The following is a 17,890-nucleotide window of genomic DNA, read 5'->3' on the forward strand; positions in this document are numbered from 1 at the left end:
TAAAATGCGCCATTAAGAAAAGAAAAAGTAGAGATGAAACAAAATTGATAAAACGATACAGGTGAAACTGGATCATGGGCACTGGTGTTCATTCTAGTACACTATATACACATATATATTTGGAAATGTGAATTTGCTAAGTATGCTACATTAGAAAACAAGCTACAGAAGGCTACATGCAAAAATGTATTTACTGATACCACAGTGTATTAGGTGTTGTGATTATGAACAACTGTGTATACTGTATTTCTAAAATTTCTACCATGAACACACAGGTATATTCAGGAAAAAAATATCTTGGTAAATAGTCATTTGTACACCCCCTCATTTGCTCATTCCACAGATGCACTTAGTTGGCTCATAGTGAAGACCGGCGGCCTCAGAGGTGAGCTCAGCCCTTGGGCATGTCCCATCCCAAGACCTCCTCCAAGGAAAAGCCAGGGAGGAGGGAGGAGGAGGTGGCAAGAGCCCGTATTGCCCCTGGTCCAAGGAGAACTCCAGCAGGCACAACCGCCACCTGAGGGCAGAAGAACCAAGCCTAAGAGTCCCCTTGGGAAGCCTAAGGGTCAGGCCGTGGTGGCTGCAGGAGAAAGTGGAAAGCCCCCTGGGCACTGCTCTGTCCCCGAGGTGGGGGTCGGGTGCTCAAGAGCAGGCAGTGGGTTTCTGCATCCAGCTGCGGCCTCGGCATCCTCTGGAGGCGGCAGTGCTCAGGGCTGCCCGGGAGGGCCAACGATTTAGGAGGAAAGGCATACGGCTTCTTTTTAAAAATTTATTTTGAAGATATGGAAGAGGAATCTCACCTGCAGAGGCACCAGAGGACAAATCCAAGTCCACAGTAGGGGTCCAAACAGATGGCCACTTCTCTAGAAGGGTAAAGCTCACACTGCAGCTTAATAGAACGGCAGAAGGCACTGGTGGCTGCGTGGGACATCTGTAAGACAGCGAGGAGCAGTCAACACGGACACCTGAGGCCCTCCGCCCAGAACACAGGCAGCACGGCTGCAGCGGACGCACGCTACTTAACACTGGATGCCCAAGAGACTGCAGGACAGGGACAACTGTGGGCAAGCCTGGACAGACTGACTGCTGACACACTTGTCCTCCTTCCTATTTTCAGCAAATAAACCACACCCAAAACTCCCTGGTGCTTCAGGACCCAATAACTTCAAAGGCAATGACGTTGTTTTGCATTTAAGCAGGAGGTTTACACTCAGGGCTTCTCTGTCATGTTCACCCCAACTCTGAGGTGTGCCCGTGCCTCACTGCTGTGATGCTCCAGGGTCTGCCGGCAATGCACAGGTGACTTGTGGTGTACCTAACCTTGAACTACTGACACCGAGCGCTTGTTCTCTATGAGGCACTGGGTTAGGAGCTAGGGACACAAGAACAAGGCAGCGCCTGCTCTCAGAGGGTGGGGACGCAGCTGCTGAATCCAAGACCCGTCAGTGTCTGGACAGACGTCCACAGCGTGAGGACAGCGGAGAGGAAGGTGCACACGTCACCCTGACTGGAGCTCTGCAGCCTGCTGGGCCTCCAGGGCGACTTCCACAGTCACAAGAATGGAAAGGGTCAGATAAGAGCCATAAAGTCGACTGCTCCGTCCCCAGACTCATCCCAGCGCTGGACCCTGCCCTCGTCATAAACTAAGGAGCGCGACTTGGGAAGCTTTCCTGGAACCCGAATGAGAAAAACCGCCAATTCTTCTAAAGACTCAGACTTGGATACAGAATTAGTTTTGCAAAATCCCCAATCAACAAGTGTGAATAATCTACTCTAAGACAGACATGTAGCAGAGATGATTTCACTGCACAGTCACAGATTTTGTGCCAATTTTTTTTTTTTTTTTTTTTACAAAAAAGAGTGTGACCATTATATGAAGCTTTTAAAAATTGTGTCAGGATTACTTAATCATTTATCACTAAACCATTTTTGGTGCAAGATTAGGACACACAGGACACTTGCGAATATATGTTAACCTGATGGTGGTGATTTTGCAATGAACTATGGTATTGATGGGGAGGAGCCAGGGATGAGGTCAACTCAACCCTAGTTTATTTTGGGATGTGTTGTGTGACTTATCGTGGACAGATTTACCTCTCAGTGCAGTTTTGATTGGCTGATGTTAAAATGAGGGTCTGAAAATAGTGTTTAAGTCACTGAAAAAGCCACAAATACAAAACAATACCATGGGCAGAGACATCAACCAAAAGGGCTGGGAAGCTGGTGGGTGGTAATGGAGAGCCACAGAGAGTTCCAGAATTCTTTGGGGAAACCCATAAGCCATCTAACTGAAGTCCACTTTAGGTGCTGCGTGGGTCCTTTATACGACCTTCTTATTCATCTTAAGCAAATGTACATGTAGGTCTATAAGCACTTCAGAGCACAAAGCCAATTATTAAGTAGGTAAATTTATAAAACTTCAATGTATAAACATGTTCCTAGGTTTCATTCAAAATTTGATATTCTTCAACACTCATTAGGGAGTGTTGAACACCCAGCTTGATGGATATACTTATCCTTTTGTTTGTGGTATTGGGGACTAAACCACTGAGCTACCTCTCAGCCCTTTTTAAATATTTCATTTTGAGACAAGGATTTATTTTGTCTAGGCGGACTTCAAACTCAATCCCGGGCTGGGGTTGTAGCTCAGCAGTAGTGTTTGCCAAGCATGTGTGAGGCACTGGGTTTGAACCTCAGCACTACATAAAAATAAAGGTATTGTGTCCATCTAAAAATATTAAAAAAAAAAAAAAAAAAAAAAAAAAAAAACCTCTCAACCCTCCTGTCTCAGCCTCCAGAGGAGCTAGGATTACAGGTGTGAGCCACTATGCCAAGCTGTCTTTTTTGGTATGCATGTCAATGCCCGATAACATTTTTTGTCCCAAAACTGAAATTAAGAAAAAATTCTTTCTAGGAACAACAGCTGCTTCTGTGATCTGCAAGACCTAGAAGTACCAGGGACTTCCGCCTGGACTCAGTTCTGCGGCACTCGGTTCCTAAAGTCCACAGGTTTCTCCTTCACTGATGCTGCAGTACATTTCACTTCAGGTCTCATCAAATTAAATGGTCAGAAGTTGAGGAAAATCTTTTGTAAGTTTGAAAGGAAGTCTCGTTAGTCATCTCTGGATTTTCTCGAATGCATAACTTAGATGAAGTGGAATCACCAGGAAGTAATGAACAGATTGCGTTGCTGTTGCACATTAATAAAAAAAATCAAGATTGAATATTATAACTTCTGCTTCTGTACATCATGAAAACAGTCAAAAGTATGTTTCTTCTCTGGCTATGACAGCAGAAAGCTCAAAGCTAGCTTTAGTATTATAGCCACCAATTTATCTGGGTTTGAAAAATATTTATTTGAAAAAGCTTTCAAAAATTTTATTAAATATTGTAGTTAATTTGGCATAGAACCTCAAAGGAATACCAACTTAGCTAGGTCGAGTCTGAGAGAAAAGTGAGGTCAATAAAGCAAACTCACCAGATGATCAGAGGCAGATACTACAGAACAGGTCACAGGGAACTTAATCGTGCAGTTCCGCATAGTACCTGGGCATCATCTGAGCTTTGAGAGTCCTAATTCTGGGTGACATATTGGTTGTTCCATTCTTGGAAGGCAAAAGGATCCATGTAGCTTCATTAAGCAAGAATCTGACAGGCTATAATGGAATGTGAGTTTAAAAAGCAAGAAATTGCCATGTGCAGAGATCAAAACCAGAATACGAGGGTTTGACTACCAGCAAAACCCGCACAGTATTCCATCATGGGCAAGTGCAACTGTGATAATACAAAAATTCACTGGACACTCAGGAAGAACCGGTCGGCCTTGAGGACTGTCCGAGGGGTCAGACTCTGTACGGCCTGAACAAAAGCACACTCACACCTGTTTCTCCAGAGGGTTTGCACACACAAGAACATGGAAGGACGGTGGACGCAGGCCTGTCGGCTGCACACCTCTAGCTGGGGGGGCAGGCGCCACTCCTCACCTTTACGCCAGCTAGCATCCCGGTCGTGGACACACTGAAGTCAAGGTAGGCCAGCGTGTCGGGGTTGGAGGGTTTGTAGATCTGAGCAGGCCGCTTCTTTGGCAAATCATCTGGAGAACAAAGCAAGCTGTCAGGATATCTGCCCCAACTAGAGACCACGTGAGCAAAATCACTCATCCAGCTGGCTCAGGTACTGACCCGTGTCCAGTATGAGGGGCCATGTCCTGACATCTACAGCGGCTGCCGCCTCCCTGGACCGCAGCAGCTTACAGATGAGTTGTGTTGTCATCAGACAGGCAGAGCGACTCACCTGAGGACCAGAGTGGGGAGAGCGAGTGAGTGAACGCAAACCGGAAGTCAACACGTGCACGCACCGCTCGCTACGCTTGCTAGTGCCAAGCAGCTGAGGAGGCAGAGGAGGTTCCCAGCGCTCTGCTTCCTCCCCAAGAGCCAGCTGGGATGCAGGGGAGCAGAACCCTATCGCGTGCACAGGCAGACAGGGCAGGGACTCGGGTCCCCACACCTGCACCCAGGGTTAGGGTTAGGGTTAGGGTCCAAATCAGAAAAGGACACCAGCACCCACTGCCCCTACTTCTGCTCTGCCCTACTAAAAATGTCACACACGGGCAGAGGCGTCAACACCTTCTAATAAGAAGACCGGCCACGCAAGGACTCTACCATGACTACACAGACTGTCCATGTGTGGCCCTAGACGTTGGCACCTTGTGTGCCCAAACTAACTTTGCTCCTCATGGCTCCTCCTCCAATAGGGGAAAAAACATTCTCATTTTTCTTTGGTAGCAGTGGTGATGGAACCCAGGGCCTCATTCTTGTTAGGTAAGGACTCCCTCGCTGGGCCACATCCCTGGCCCTTTTCTAAAATTTCGAGACAGGGTCTTGCTACGTTGCCCAGGCTGAGCTCAAACTTGGAATTCTCCTGTCTTAGCCTCCTGAGCAGCAGGGATTGGGGTGTTCACCACCACTCCCAGCTCCTAAATGTCCCCAGATGTAAAACAAAACAAAACACATCTATGTTTTCAAAAAGGAACAGGCAACTTCTAAATTTTGAGGAAGTAACTTAAAAATAATCCACTGTCATCTCATTTGGTTGGTTTGCGCATTGGCTTCGGCGGGGACTCCCCAGGATGGTGGAGGTGCCCTCTCCCGGGGCTGCCTCCTCTGGGGCACCGTTAACTCTGAGGCTCTGTGGTGGCTGCTGCCTTCTAGCCTCGCTCCCGTGCCCTAGGTCACAGGCTTCTTGAAGGCAGAGAGCGCGTCCTGTCCTACCCGATGACACGCGCACTCAAGCACCCGCAGCCGGCAGCTCCCTGGAGGACTCCAGGTCTGGCCGGTGAAGTGCCCACAGGCTTCCAGGCGTGGGTTACCTCCACGATCATCTTGACAGTCGGCAGGGTCGTGGCGATGTTCTGCGGGTGCGGAGGCCGGACGGTTATGGGCACACAGCCTGCGTACAGGCAACCGTAAAACGCCGCGATGAGGTCTATGCCTGAACGGGGGGAGAACCAACTTGAGGCAGAACACACTTCCGTGACCGCCATCCCACCAGCACGAGCTCTGGTCTCCCCAAGTCGGCTACAAGAAAAGAACTTAAACTCCCCCTGCGGGAGCTGGTCCCCCTGGCTGGGCACTTCATTTGACCTGTTCTTTGAGGCAGGAAATAAAAGAGCAGACTTGCAGTTTAATTTCTGTCATTTCTCCGCAGAAATGCTCGACCTTATGAAATTAGGAAAGGCTTCACTATTGGTGAGGTGAACTACCTCAGTGATCTAATACAACAAATTCAGACACAGAACTTTTTTGCGAGCATCTCCTCGTTTAAACCTCTAACTGGAGGATAACAGGTAGCCGAGTCCCTCAGCAAGTGGGGATAACCAGACACAAATAAGCCCTGCTGATATCCAACTGGATGGTTGTGGTGGTCAGCAACAACCCAGGCGCTCCACTCAGCTACCCAAGGGGTGAGTCCGGCTCCCTCACCTGGAGGATAGACTAAAGCCACGTGGTCTCCATCCTGCAGGTGTCCCCGCTCCATCAGCATCACGGCTATCTTTTCAGCACGCTTATGAAGCTGGACACAGGTCAGCGAGTTTGCTATGGTACCCTGCGTAGCACAAGAGCAGGAGGTTAAGATGCCTGGACCGTAACAGCTTCCCTGAGTGAGTTCGCACGTCGTGCGTTTAAAATCATTAATTTGGCTGTTTGCGATAGATTCAGAGTTGCACCAACACCGTCACAAGTCAGTCCCCTTCTCTTCCAATGAGGTAAGAAGCACAGCAGCGAAGAGCCACCTACAGATGTTTAACACACTATTACCTGAGTTTACAATACCTGAATTTGAAAAACCCCAGTAATTTTGTGAATTAAGTATAATTGTCACTGGCAGTAAGAATTACTAGTAAAAACCACAGGACTCCTATGTTGAAAAACAAAAACAGACTGAAAATGTTTATTAAGACGACATAAAAAAAATCAAGAAAGTCCCCCCCCCAAAAAAACTGCATAAAAATACTTGAAGGAAAAAAAGAAGGAAATGCACATTCATGAAGACTTAAAGTGGATAGAAACAAAGAAAACACCTTTGGAGTTTAAAAAAGGGGGGTATCAGAGACGACTGATAGCAAGAGAAGTATGAGGAAATGTTGAAATCTGTGGGATTCACTGTTTAAACTGCAAAGAAAGTATGAGTAAGTTGCAAATCATAAATGTCACACCAAAGATTTTCCCGAGGATACATTTCACAATTAGAATTCATTGGCTTCTTTCCTGATGTGAAGAGATCACGGTCCACAGCTATTTTACATGCCGCTGCCTCAAAGAATTCTGTCTTCAAGAAATTAATAGGATAAAGGACTTTTCCTTCACAAAAGGCAATTCTGGCCAGCAGACCAGCTGGGAGAGAGGACTCTAGCAGCTGAAAAGTGACCAAGAACAATCTAGGCTAAACACTTAGGTAAGCAGGCGGCTTGAAGGAAGAGTGCAGGAGCTGGTGGAGGTGACAGGAAAGCAGAGCAGACTTTGGAGGCTCTCAGGGACTGAACCCCAACAATTCAAAGGCCACGGCAAGCTGAGGCCACCGTATGGATAAGTGACCAGTGCTTTTGGGACCACAAAGGTGCAATGTCAGGAAAAATATAGCACGATCTCCATCCCAGAGACCCATGCTGGAGAGACAGTGGGGGACAGGGTGGGCAGGGCCCGATGAGACTGCAGGAGATTATTTTACAAAGAATTAAGATGCACGAGAAGAACCTGATGCTGAGCAAAAACATTCACTCAGCAGCTGGTCATCAGCGTGAGCTCTGGGCAGCCGTGGGATGGTCTCTGACGACCTCTGCAGAGTCACTTCATCAGCCTGGTGGCCTCTGCACCCCGGTGTCAGAGCGGGGTGGGCCTTGGGTTCCTTCTCATGGATGCGGGCTGGTTTCTTCAGTGTAGGAGAGGGTCGGCTCCCACCTCTCTGAACTGAACCTTTTTATCACACACGCTTTCCATAATGATCCTCTCTCGGAGAAAGGTTAGAAAGCAAAACGGATACATGTAGAAGAGCCAGAAAGCACGACATCGCACAGACAGGTCCCAAACAAGACGATGCAGGAAATTGGGAGTCCCGGAAGTCTAGCCAACAGGACAGAATTTGGTGCCTCTGAGACGAGACGCTCAGGTTTTCCTGTGGACTCGTGGATACCACACCCGTCTACATGAACCGACACACCTCCCCGACGGCCAGCAAGCTCTTCAAATGGACGATGGGACAGAGGTGCATGGCATAGCTGATGGTGAGGGACCCCGTTGAGGTCCACCCTTGACACTGGAGCATGGTGGCCTGTTTACAAGGAAAGTCGGCCACCACCCAGAATCGCTGACAAGCGATGCTCCTTGGTGGGGGCGGTGTGTCTCAGAGGAGCACCGGCAGTACTGGCCCCCCTTCTGTTTCCACGAGGAGCACTGCTGTGCAGGCTTTGCGCACCACCCCACGGTCCACGGTGTGGCACGCCCACCGAGCCTCTGCCCTGCACAACTTCTGTACCCAAGAACCACGCCCATCTTCGGGGGAGTGAAAGCAGACCCCTGGTACGGTTTGGATAGGCTGTAAATTTTCATGCACTAAACTCTAACCTCAACTGTGAGGTAGCAAGAGGGTGGACACTTAGTGTTTAATGGCAGTTTTTGATTAGTGTTTAGGATTAGATAAGGTTATTAGGGTAGAGCCCCCGTGATTGAAGCTTGGTGGCTTTATTAAATGAGGAAGACAGAAGACTAATGCACGTACGATTTATGCCACACGAAGCTCTGCACTGCTTCGGGATTCTGCCAGAGAGAAGGCTGTTGGGAGCAGCCATTCGACCTTGCACCTCCGTACCTGTCAGTCTACACAAAGCACCTTTCTCCATAAAGTAGGCTCTCTCAGGGATTTCATGATAGTACTGAAAAATGCAAGAGCACAACCCCAACGATACAGCTGTTGGTCAAAAGACAAAGGCCATGATTTACCCACTTTCTTGGGTCCTGAGACTTGAGAAACTTAGAAGACTCACAAGCAGCAGCCAGTGGAGTGTTATTTCAAAATATGTTTGGATTCTAGTTCATAAAAATTCCTATCTATGGGTACTTACAAAACGTGAAATTCAATTTGCATGCCGTCCGTTATCTTTGACAACCTCCCAAAACACAATTTTCACAACAATATTTGCCATCTTATGCTGCTCATACATCAATGAATGGTAAAGCTTCCAGATATTTGACGATGGCACAGAGAAGTAGCATCCTTTGTGGGAAGTACGTTCTGAAATCAGCAGGTGAGGTGACTGAAGATTAAAATTACCGTCCATCTCCTTAAGGAGGTGCCACCTGGGAAGAGGCACCCTGCCCCATGATAAGCCTCACATAATCAGTGCTCATCCACACCTGGGGCTGGACTGTCATCAGATGACCACCAGGCAGGTGTACCTGCTGCGTGGAAAGGACATGCTGAATGAATGACATTCCCCAAATGCTGGGGTCACACTCTGCAGGCACGCGATCACACTGGCGATGTGCAATGAGATGCAGGTGTCCCTGCATCTTTCCTCCAGCATGACAGGAGGGACTCACAGGGTCGGGTGGCAGCCTGGATGGCAATAATGAAGTGGTTCAGCAGGGCCCAGAGGCACACACCTGTCAACTCTGTGGCTTGGGAGGCCGAGGCAGGAGGAGCATGAGTTCAAAGCCAGCCCCAGCAACTTAGTGAGACCCTGTCTCTAAATCAACGCTGGGGATTTGGCTCAGTGACTAAGTGTCCCTGAGTTCAATTGCTGGTATCAAAAGGAAAAAACAAACAAACAAACAAAAAAACAAAAACAAAAACAAAGTGGTTCTGACATTCTTTTTTCTCCCTGTAGCTTGCAAGGCTGATTTGACACAACGCCACCACACAGCAGGCCCACGGCGTGGTCACACCTGGACACTGCTCTCCACCACCGGCTCTCGGACAGTCTCACTAGGACCTTTCAGCTCAGGATTCAGGGACACATTTCTTTCTCCCTACTTTTTTTTTTTTTTTTTTTTTTTTAATAAAAAAGAATTTAAAACTTGATCCTTCTACAGGTTCACCTACGGAAACCTTGTTAGGACTTTTACTTCCTCTAGATAGTCAAGTTCGACCGTCTTCTCAGCACTCCGCCAGGGCCATGGGCCGACCCCAGTGGGGCCGATCTGAGGGCCTCACTAAACCATCCAATCAGTAGTAGCGACGGGCAGTGTGTACAAAGGGCAGGGACTTAATCAACGCAAGCTTATGACCCGCACTTACTGGGAATTCCTCGTTCATGGGGAATAATTGCAATCCCCGATCCCCATCACGAATGGGGTTCAACGGGTTACCCGCGCCTGCCAGCGTAGGGTAGGCACACGCTGAGCCAGTCAGTGTAGCGCGCATGCAGCCCCGGACATCTAAGGTCATCACAGACCTGTTATTGCTCAATCTCGGGTGGCTGAACGCCACTTGTCCCTCTAAGAAGTTGGGGGATGCCGATTGCTCGGGGGTCGCGTAACTAGTTAGCATGCCAGAGTCTCATTTGTTATCGGAATTAACCAGACAAATCGCTCCACCAACTAAGAACAGCCATGCACCACCACCCACGGAACCTAGAAAGAGCTATCAATCACAAGCAGTCGTTTTTAAGAATGACAAGAACTGATCTTTGTGGGTGGTCCCACAAAGCAGGGGACGCTCAGCCTAGGAAGCAGCCACCCCTTCCTGGCATCTTTGTCAGTTTCAGAGGAGCGCCTGGGGTTTCCACATGGAAATCCAGTGCCAGAGGTTTCAAGGTGAGGTAATGGCACTAGAGAAATTTGGACTGTCTTCTCCTCAAAGGAATCTTCTAGTTGTCCGGACAGAATGGTCATGCAGGGAAAACCACCAATCGACCTCGATCTGCACAAATACCAGTGGCAAAGATGGCAAATCTGACACCATTTAAAAGGTTTATGTAAAAACTGAAAATACTGAGGAATGAAAGAAAAAAAAAAACCAAGAGAATTTATATTTTAAAATCTAAAGAAATAACTATAAATCAAAAAAAAAAAAAAAAAGAAAAGAAAAGAAAAGAAAACCCAAAAAACAGCAAGCAAGTGAGACGTGGCCAAAGTCAATCAATAGAAATACTCTGTCCAGGACACTGGCACCGGCCGGGCTGGAACGACAACACTCTGGAGAACTTACTCATTACTGGAATCAAATGCACCTGCCTTCTCTTACACTTGGATAATGTACTAGAAAACAGTTATGCACGTGGTTTGTGTTTTATTCCTATTGGACATCACTGAACTCAGAGGTGATCTGAGTAGAAATGACAGCGATCATCAGAGGCTGTGGCTGTGGTCCAGGCTGAGCCTTACTGAGAGTGTACCCGGGGCAGCGGGGAACTGTCAACCAACACTGAAGCTTGGGTCTGACCCTCTCACGAGAATGATGAAGTGGCCCTTCAGAGAAGCCAGGACAGAACGTGGAGAGGGACTGAGGCAACCGTGGACTCCCCCTAACAGAAGGCATCCTTGGACCACACTTACTGCATGCCAATCTAAAGCAAATTTAGTCATGGCTTTGTTCTCGACAGCTTCCGCCATCTGATTTTCTGTTGTTTTTGCTGAAACCCTTTTAAAGCGCATGAGTCAGTTCCAGAAAACAACTTTCCAAGAGATCCAGTGTCTGACCATGGCAAATGACTGTGCTAACAGAGGTTGAAGGGCACGGGCACATCCACAAGGCCAGATGGCCTGGTCATCAAGCATGGCGCTCCAGCATGAATCCACTCCAGTGAGCAGTCAGAGGGACTTCCCCCAAAGCTGACAGTGAGACTAGCTCCGTTTTCCTCACACTTCCATGAGTGCACCTCCATCAGTTTTGGATCTGTGTCCACAGGGATCCAGCACTTCTTGAGCTACCATGTACACTTCAGTTGCTTGGATGCAGGCATTTATCCATCCCACATATGGGAGCAATGGATTGGGCAGTGCTGGGTCAGAGTCTGAAAAGGGACTCAGACCTGACCCAGTCCCATGCAGCTTGGTGTATGGGACATATACCGCAATGGTGGGGGAATTCAGGGGAGGGAGACCGTCATTGGAGAAGGTGTTGCGTGTAGGGCCCAGGAGGCCAGCTTGAGTTAACACTGTGGATTTTAGTCTACAGGTGATACTGGAAGTCCCTGCAGAGCCGCTCAGATTACAGAGAAAGAGAAGTCGTCAACTCACAGGAGAAACAGTGAATGCAGAACAGAGGCAGAAGCAGCCATTCAAAGGAACCAAGGACAGTGTCACAGACGCCCAGGAAGGCGAACGGACAGCTGTGTTCAGAGAGGGGAGTCTTGTCTGTGTTCCTAGGCTGAGGACGGTTCCAGTGTGGAAACAGATGCAAAGGGGGAAGAGGACATTTCAGACCATGGACTCACAGTACTGAGTACTTTGAAGCTCTGGACTAGGCCACCGAGCACCTACAGGCAGGAGGAGCTGCTTGGCAGGGAGGGGAAGACGGGCATCCCTGTTCCTAAGGACTCTTCCTGGAAAAGGCCTGGAGCAGACGCAGAGCGTTGGGTCCCCAGGCCAACTCAGCCCACGTGACAATTTCAAAGATGACAAGCACAAATGAGATGGTGGAGGGTGAGGGGTCGTCAGACGAGATAAATCACATGTGCAGGGTGGTCTGGTAACTGGAAACCCGAACCAGAGATTCAGGGAATGATCAGTCAAGTGGTCAGCATTTGCCTTCGTTGGCCATTAGTCTACTGCTTCAAACGGCAAGAGGTGCCTGTATATAGCAGGGTTCCGATAAGCAGCAACTCTCAAGAGCCGTAGCTTGTGAAGAGCTGCTGGTGCCCGCAGCTGCCAGGATGACCTAATTTAATGTCTGTTTTTCAGACTTTATTTTCATAACAAGAAAGACTTCTGCATTTAATTTTTACTGTTAATATTTGCTCGCATATTTTAAGGCCTTACTCCTAAGTGATACTATGGAATAATACTTAATGAGTTTGAGTTTCTAATGAGAAACAGAAACTTTATATTTACAAAGGAGAAATGACTTTTATTCCTAGGTTCTGTAATTAACACTTAACTTCTTTTCTGGGGGGGGGGGCGGCAGGGGTACCGGGGATTGAACTCAGAGGCACTCAACCACTAAGCCACATCCCCAGCCCTATTTTGTATTTTATTTAGAGACAGGGTCTCACTGGGTTGCTTAGTGCCCTGCCATTGCTGAGGCTGGCTTTGAACTCCTGATCCTCCTGCCTCAGCCTCCCGCACCGCTGGGATTACAGGTGTGCACTACCATGCCCAGCAATACTTGACTTATGTTTAAAAAGTAGTTTGGTAATTAAAATAAAAACTCTAATAGGTTTGGAACTGTTCTTTGTAGATATTATCAATCACTTGTTTTCAGGTAGAAAATAGGGCTGCTAAAATATCTATATACAATATGTAGATGCATAAAATCATACTTAAAAGCATCCTTAAATGAATAGTACCAGACAAAAGCGATTCCCAAAAGATTTGAGGGAAAGAATTAAGTGAGGAATATTATAAAGGAGCAAGAACTTCCTTCTTTAGGTCAAGAAATAAAACCAAGACTCTCAGTCCAGTTAGAATGGCAATCATCAAGAACAAAGGGGCAGTGGTATACATCTGTAATCTCAGAGGCTTGAGAGTCTGAGGCCAAGACCCTATCTCAAAATAAAAAATAAAAGTGGCTGGGGACTAGTGTAGAGGTAGAGTGCCCCTGGGTTAAACCCCAATACTGGGGGAAAAAAAAATGAAAGAAAGGAAGAATTACTCATAACAGTAATACTGGTGAGGAGTGGGGGAAAAGGCACACTCATACATTTCTGGTGGAGCTGCCAATTAGCACAACCACACTGGAAAGCAGTATGGAGACTCCTCAAAAGACTAGGTCTGGAACCATCATATGACCCAGCCATCCCACTCCTTGGGGATGGGATGGCTTATTTACCCCAAATAACTAAAATCAGCATATTATAGTGATAGATGTATACCTATGTTTATAGCAGCACAATTCACAACAGCCAAGTTTTGGAATCGGCTTAGGAGCCCATCAACAGACAAGTAGATAAAGAAAATATGATATATGAAGACAATGGAGTTTCCCGCAGTCATAAAGAATAAAATTATCTCATGTGCTGGCAAATGGATGAAACTGGAGAACATCAAGCTAAATGAAATGTCAAACTCAGAAAGTCAGGGGTTGAACATTCTCTCATATGTGGAAGCTAGATAAAAGTAAGGAATAAAGAAAGGTAAGATTTCGTGCAGATAGAAGGGAGAACAGCAGAGTAGAGAAAGGGGATGGAGGATGGGAAAGGGAGAAAGTGTAGAAAGAAATTGACCAAGTTATGCTACGTGCATGTGTGACGTATGATGATGAAATCCACTTTTATGTATACCTATGACGCACCAATTAGAAAACTAATAGAAGGAAGACCAGCAGAGCAGAGGGAGGGGAGAAGGGAAGGTAATGGGACCGAACAGGAGAAAACTGTCATGTGCATTCATGAAAATGTCAAAGTGAACCCCAATAACACGTATAATGGTAATACGCTAATAATTACACACGCGCGCGTGCAAGAGCACTTCCCAGGCCCAGGAAGCGATTAAGACCCAACAAGGACAGCCACCAGGAAACGCGAGTTCGGTGTGCCTCACCCGACAGTTGAGCAGCGTGTACAGCACGTGGTCCGGAGTGGTCTGGGCTCTCCACTGCAAGACTTCCGAGAGGAACAGGAACTGCAACAGGAAACACACTGGTGTCAGGGTCAGGACACCGCAGTCTGCGCTGGGCAAGCTCAAAATTAAATGGAAGTAAATGTGCGAGGGCTTTCCCACAGAGATTTTTAGGAAAATCTCTGAAAAACACATAATCAAAGGACAGGCAAGTGCTTACAATGTTTTCCGGCAGTGACTTAGAATTCACTGCTCCTGACTTGAACTGACAGCTCAGAGGGCTGGGTCGTGCCCTCAGTCAAGGGAGTTCTCTGGGGGTCTGTGCATCGGCTGCTGTATAGCAGGGCCTTTCCCGGGGCTGCCAGACAATGCAGCTGATTTCTATGGGCTGCAATGAGACAATCAGACCTAACCTATTACAAGGTGGGGTGGCGGTATCTATAATGTGTTCAGAGTGGCAAGTCCCTGGTGCCATGAAACTGAACTGCTGATTACAGACCACTGCCCCACACTACTCATTCTGTAGTAAAAAGGGAGGCCCTATTTAATGCCAAGATAACTCTAATCCCTTTTAACAACAAAAATGTACCATGTGGGTGAGGGCATAATGATCAAATGCTTTATTATTTTTTTTCCAAAATTTTTTGAAGTTGTGGATGGACCTTTATTTATATGTGGTGCTGAGAAGTGAACCCAGTGTCTCACGCATGCTAGGCAAGCGCCCCACCACTGAGCCACAACCCCAGCCTCATCGAGTGCCTCTAATTAGCAAACTGTTATACGTTACAAGTTTTAAATGGTTGATTTTGTCATACTTCTTAACAGCGGATACAGAGCGGGAACACCTTTCGGCTGTGAGAAACAGGCCTCTGGCGAGCCCCAGGCACTGTCGGGGTTCGTGGTAATAATGGGGACCCACAGCTACACAGGGCAAGTTGTAAGCTGTGCAAGCCACAATAAGGAGGTCTGTCTGCCACAGACCAGTGGACAGAGGCCTAGTGGTCAGGTCACTGGGAGGCTGGGTGGCTCCACATCAGAACTGAGGTCACCATCAAACTAGTGGCAAAGTGACCTAAACCAGGACGAGGATTTCCACACATCGCCTTGGTCCTGGTGGTCGGGGATGACATTACTTACCCATTTCTGGGCCACTAGTCAATTTTTAAAACTGCCATATTCCCTTGCAAACTGATTTTTTCCTGTAAAAGCACAGGACACGTCTGTCAAGACAGAGGGCAGGTAGGAAAGGACCATCGCAGAGGCCACACTGGGAGTGGACGTGGAACCGGCACGGGGACCGTCGCTGTCCACGCGGTGGAGGGAACACAACGCGAGATGGGCTCGGCTCTCACCTTCCGGGCCTGGTCGTTGTCTTCTATCTGACCGAGGTCTCTGCCACTGGCTTGGGCGATCCTCTTCCCAGACACTAGATTTCCCACCATCACAGAGGCGGGGCCGATTTCTGGAAAGAGACAGGCAGAGGCTTGAGGCAAAGCAAACTTCCCTAAAACAAGACCTTCCACTTCGGTAAAGAATTTACTCCAGGAACACCCTTCCAAAGGCCTGGCTCTGAGTGAGGATTAGAACATGTTTCAAAGGGATCAGTACGATGATGACGGTACGTGCAAACAAGCTTTGATTAGGGATTGCATGGAAACATGTTTTCACCACACAAAATCCCCCCAGGGACCCGCCGAGCCGCTGCCTTCATTTCCCAGGGCATATGAACCCCAGGGTGCTGACATATACTGACAGTGGTGACTACAAAAATTGATATAGAGTTGGAGCTGTGGCTCGGTGGTGGAGTGTTTGCCTGGCAGGCTGTGGCCCTGGGTTCGAAGCCCAGCACTATGCCCCCAAAACCACACACACACAGAATTTAAAAACAGTGTGCTTCGCGGCTAAGCAAAGACTTCCAGATCCTATCTATATTCATCCTCTGGTGTTACTACAGATCATTATGGTTGACCAGATGCAAAATATTAGTTTTTTAAATAAATACTTCCTGAGTTAGAGAGTAATCCTGTTGAGGGAGAGGGATACGGAATCCCTTATCTGTATATTTTATTGTGGGTAAGGGTTCAGGGTCTCTGTAGGCCTTTAGCTATGAAAGAATGAACCCAAAGTCCGCTGTAAAAGTCAGAGTTCTTTTTTACTGTTATTGACTGGATTACTGGTGCTCTCTTCCTAGTTTACGAGAAGCCTGAAAGCGCCTGGATGATGTATTCTGCATAATCGGAAGAATATCTTCCTATACTCAGCCAACTCATCTTTGAATTTCCCCATGTGGTAGTTGTGGGCAGACTAAATGTCTTTTCTTAGTTCTTAATAAAGTAACTGTGAAAGATGAATAGTCTTCACATGTAACAAAATAAAGTCTAGTGCGGTGCTGGTGCTGTGTGCTGGAATGAATGGAGCAGAGCCGCCACCGCGCTCGAAGCCCGGAGCTAACAGCTTCTGCAGGGTCACCAAGCACCCTGGAGTCTGCCCTGGCTTGTCCGTCACTCACTTTCCATCTTGCGCATGACCCTCACTCTCGTTGGCAACTGAGGGCTGACCAAGATGATTCCTCAAAGCAGCCAGCTTGCAAACGGGCTGACCTTGTTTAAAGTCTTCTCCATAGTAAATTTTTTTTTAAAAGAATTCAAATAGGAGGAGAAACCTGTTTTGAGGGGAACTAGGGCTTTTGCAGCACCTCACTCTGTGCTTCTCCCTTACTGAATGGAGCCCCCGCCCAAGGTTTACCTCTGCTAGTACTCTGAGAGGGTGAGGTCAGGGACCTTGGGCACCTCTTTTCCCACATACTTAGGAATCCATTTCCCCCGTCACTGCTGCATCTGATCTAGAAAATCTGTTCTCAGCCAGAACCGACGTTTTCTCCCGTGTGAAGCAGGGGAGATACACCAAATGCTCCGATGGCAACTCAGCTGCACCACTCGAAAACTCGAAGCCGGGATGCTACTCCCTACTACACGTGAGCATGCGACATCCACATTGATTCTCTTCCGGCTCCTCCCACAGGTTCAACTATCTGCACAGCAGCAACTTCAGGGTGCGTTGCTAAACTCCTACCATACAACCCTCGACAGATTCATGCAGGGGACAAGGCAGACTTTTCATCTTGGAGCAGCAAGACACATGGTCCTGGACAAGAGTCCAGGCCTGTCTTAGGTGCTCGGAGCTCTGAACTCCTGCTCAGGCTGTCCTCTGGCTATTCTGATGGGATCTCCCCAGGAAATGTAGCTGCAGAGTTGTGCCGATTCTGATGTTTTATGACGTGGGTGCCAACTCAGGATGGGTTAAAGGTCATAATTACACACACACAGTTCTTAACTGAATAAGAACTGATCAGTAGAAAAGATGATTGGGCAGTCTACAAACCTTCTAAGTTTCAGGGGCTTCATCCCAAGCACCAACAAACCCCTTGTGCAGTCATTTTAAGTATTTACTCCAGAGGAGCCTCAGAAACCATCCAGCCTAATTCCCTCCTTACAGGTATGGAGACAGAGACCTTGAGGCAACATCTGCCAGGTGTATCGCAGACCATCAGCAGAGCCAGGTTAAGTCTGGAGGCCCCTGGAAGGTCTTCAGTCTAGCTGCCCATTAGTATTTGTCAAAGTTTTTTGAAGACATAGAATTATATCACCTCTCAATTAAAAAAAAAAAAAAGATGGGAC

At 47.7% G+C, this 17,890-nt stretch overlaps 1 protein-coding gene across 7 annotated transcripts in view; it reads right to left on the reverse strand.

Annotated features, from left to right (window-relative positions):
• Dip2c (disco interacting protein 2 homolog C) overlaps window positions 1-17,890 on the reverse strand; it is a 375,118-nt gene that overhangs the window by 47,606 nt on the left and 309,622 nt on the right. For all 7 annotated transcript variants that reach the window (XM_047520293.1, XM_047520292.1, XM_047520290.1 and 4 more), the window contains 7 exons: window positions 15,566-15,675; window positions 14,196-14,276; window positions 5,982-6,105; window positions 5,369-5,490; window positions 4,182-4,293; window positions 3,984-4,093; window positions 801-931 (listed from right to left, as the gene is read on the reverse strand). In XM_047520293.1, the coding sequence (XP_047376249.1) occupies window positions 801-931; window positions 3,984-4,093; window positions 4,182-4,293; window positions 5,369-5,490; window positions 5,982-6,105; window positions 14,196-14,276; window positions 15,566-15,675 (790 nt within the window). The remainder of the gene's footprint in view (window positions 1-800; window positions 932-3,983; window positions 4,094-4,181; window positions 4,294-5,368; window positions 5,491-5,981; window positions 6,106-14,195; window positions 14,277-15,565; window positions 15,676-17,890) is intronic.

This window comes from Sciurus carolinensis, chromosome 12 (genome assembly GCF_902686445.1).
Source record: "Sciurus carolinensis chromosome 12, mSciCar1.2, whole genome shotgun sequence".
Taxonomy (NCBI): domain Eukaryota; kingdom Metazoa; phylum Chordata; class Mammalia; order Rodentia; family Sciuridae; genus Sciurus; species Sciurus carolinensis.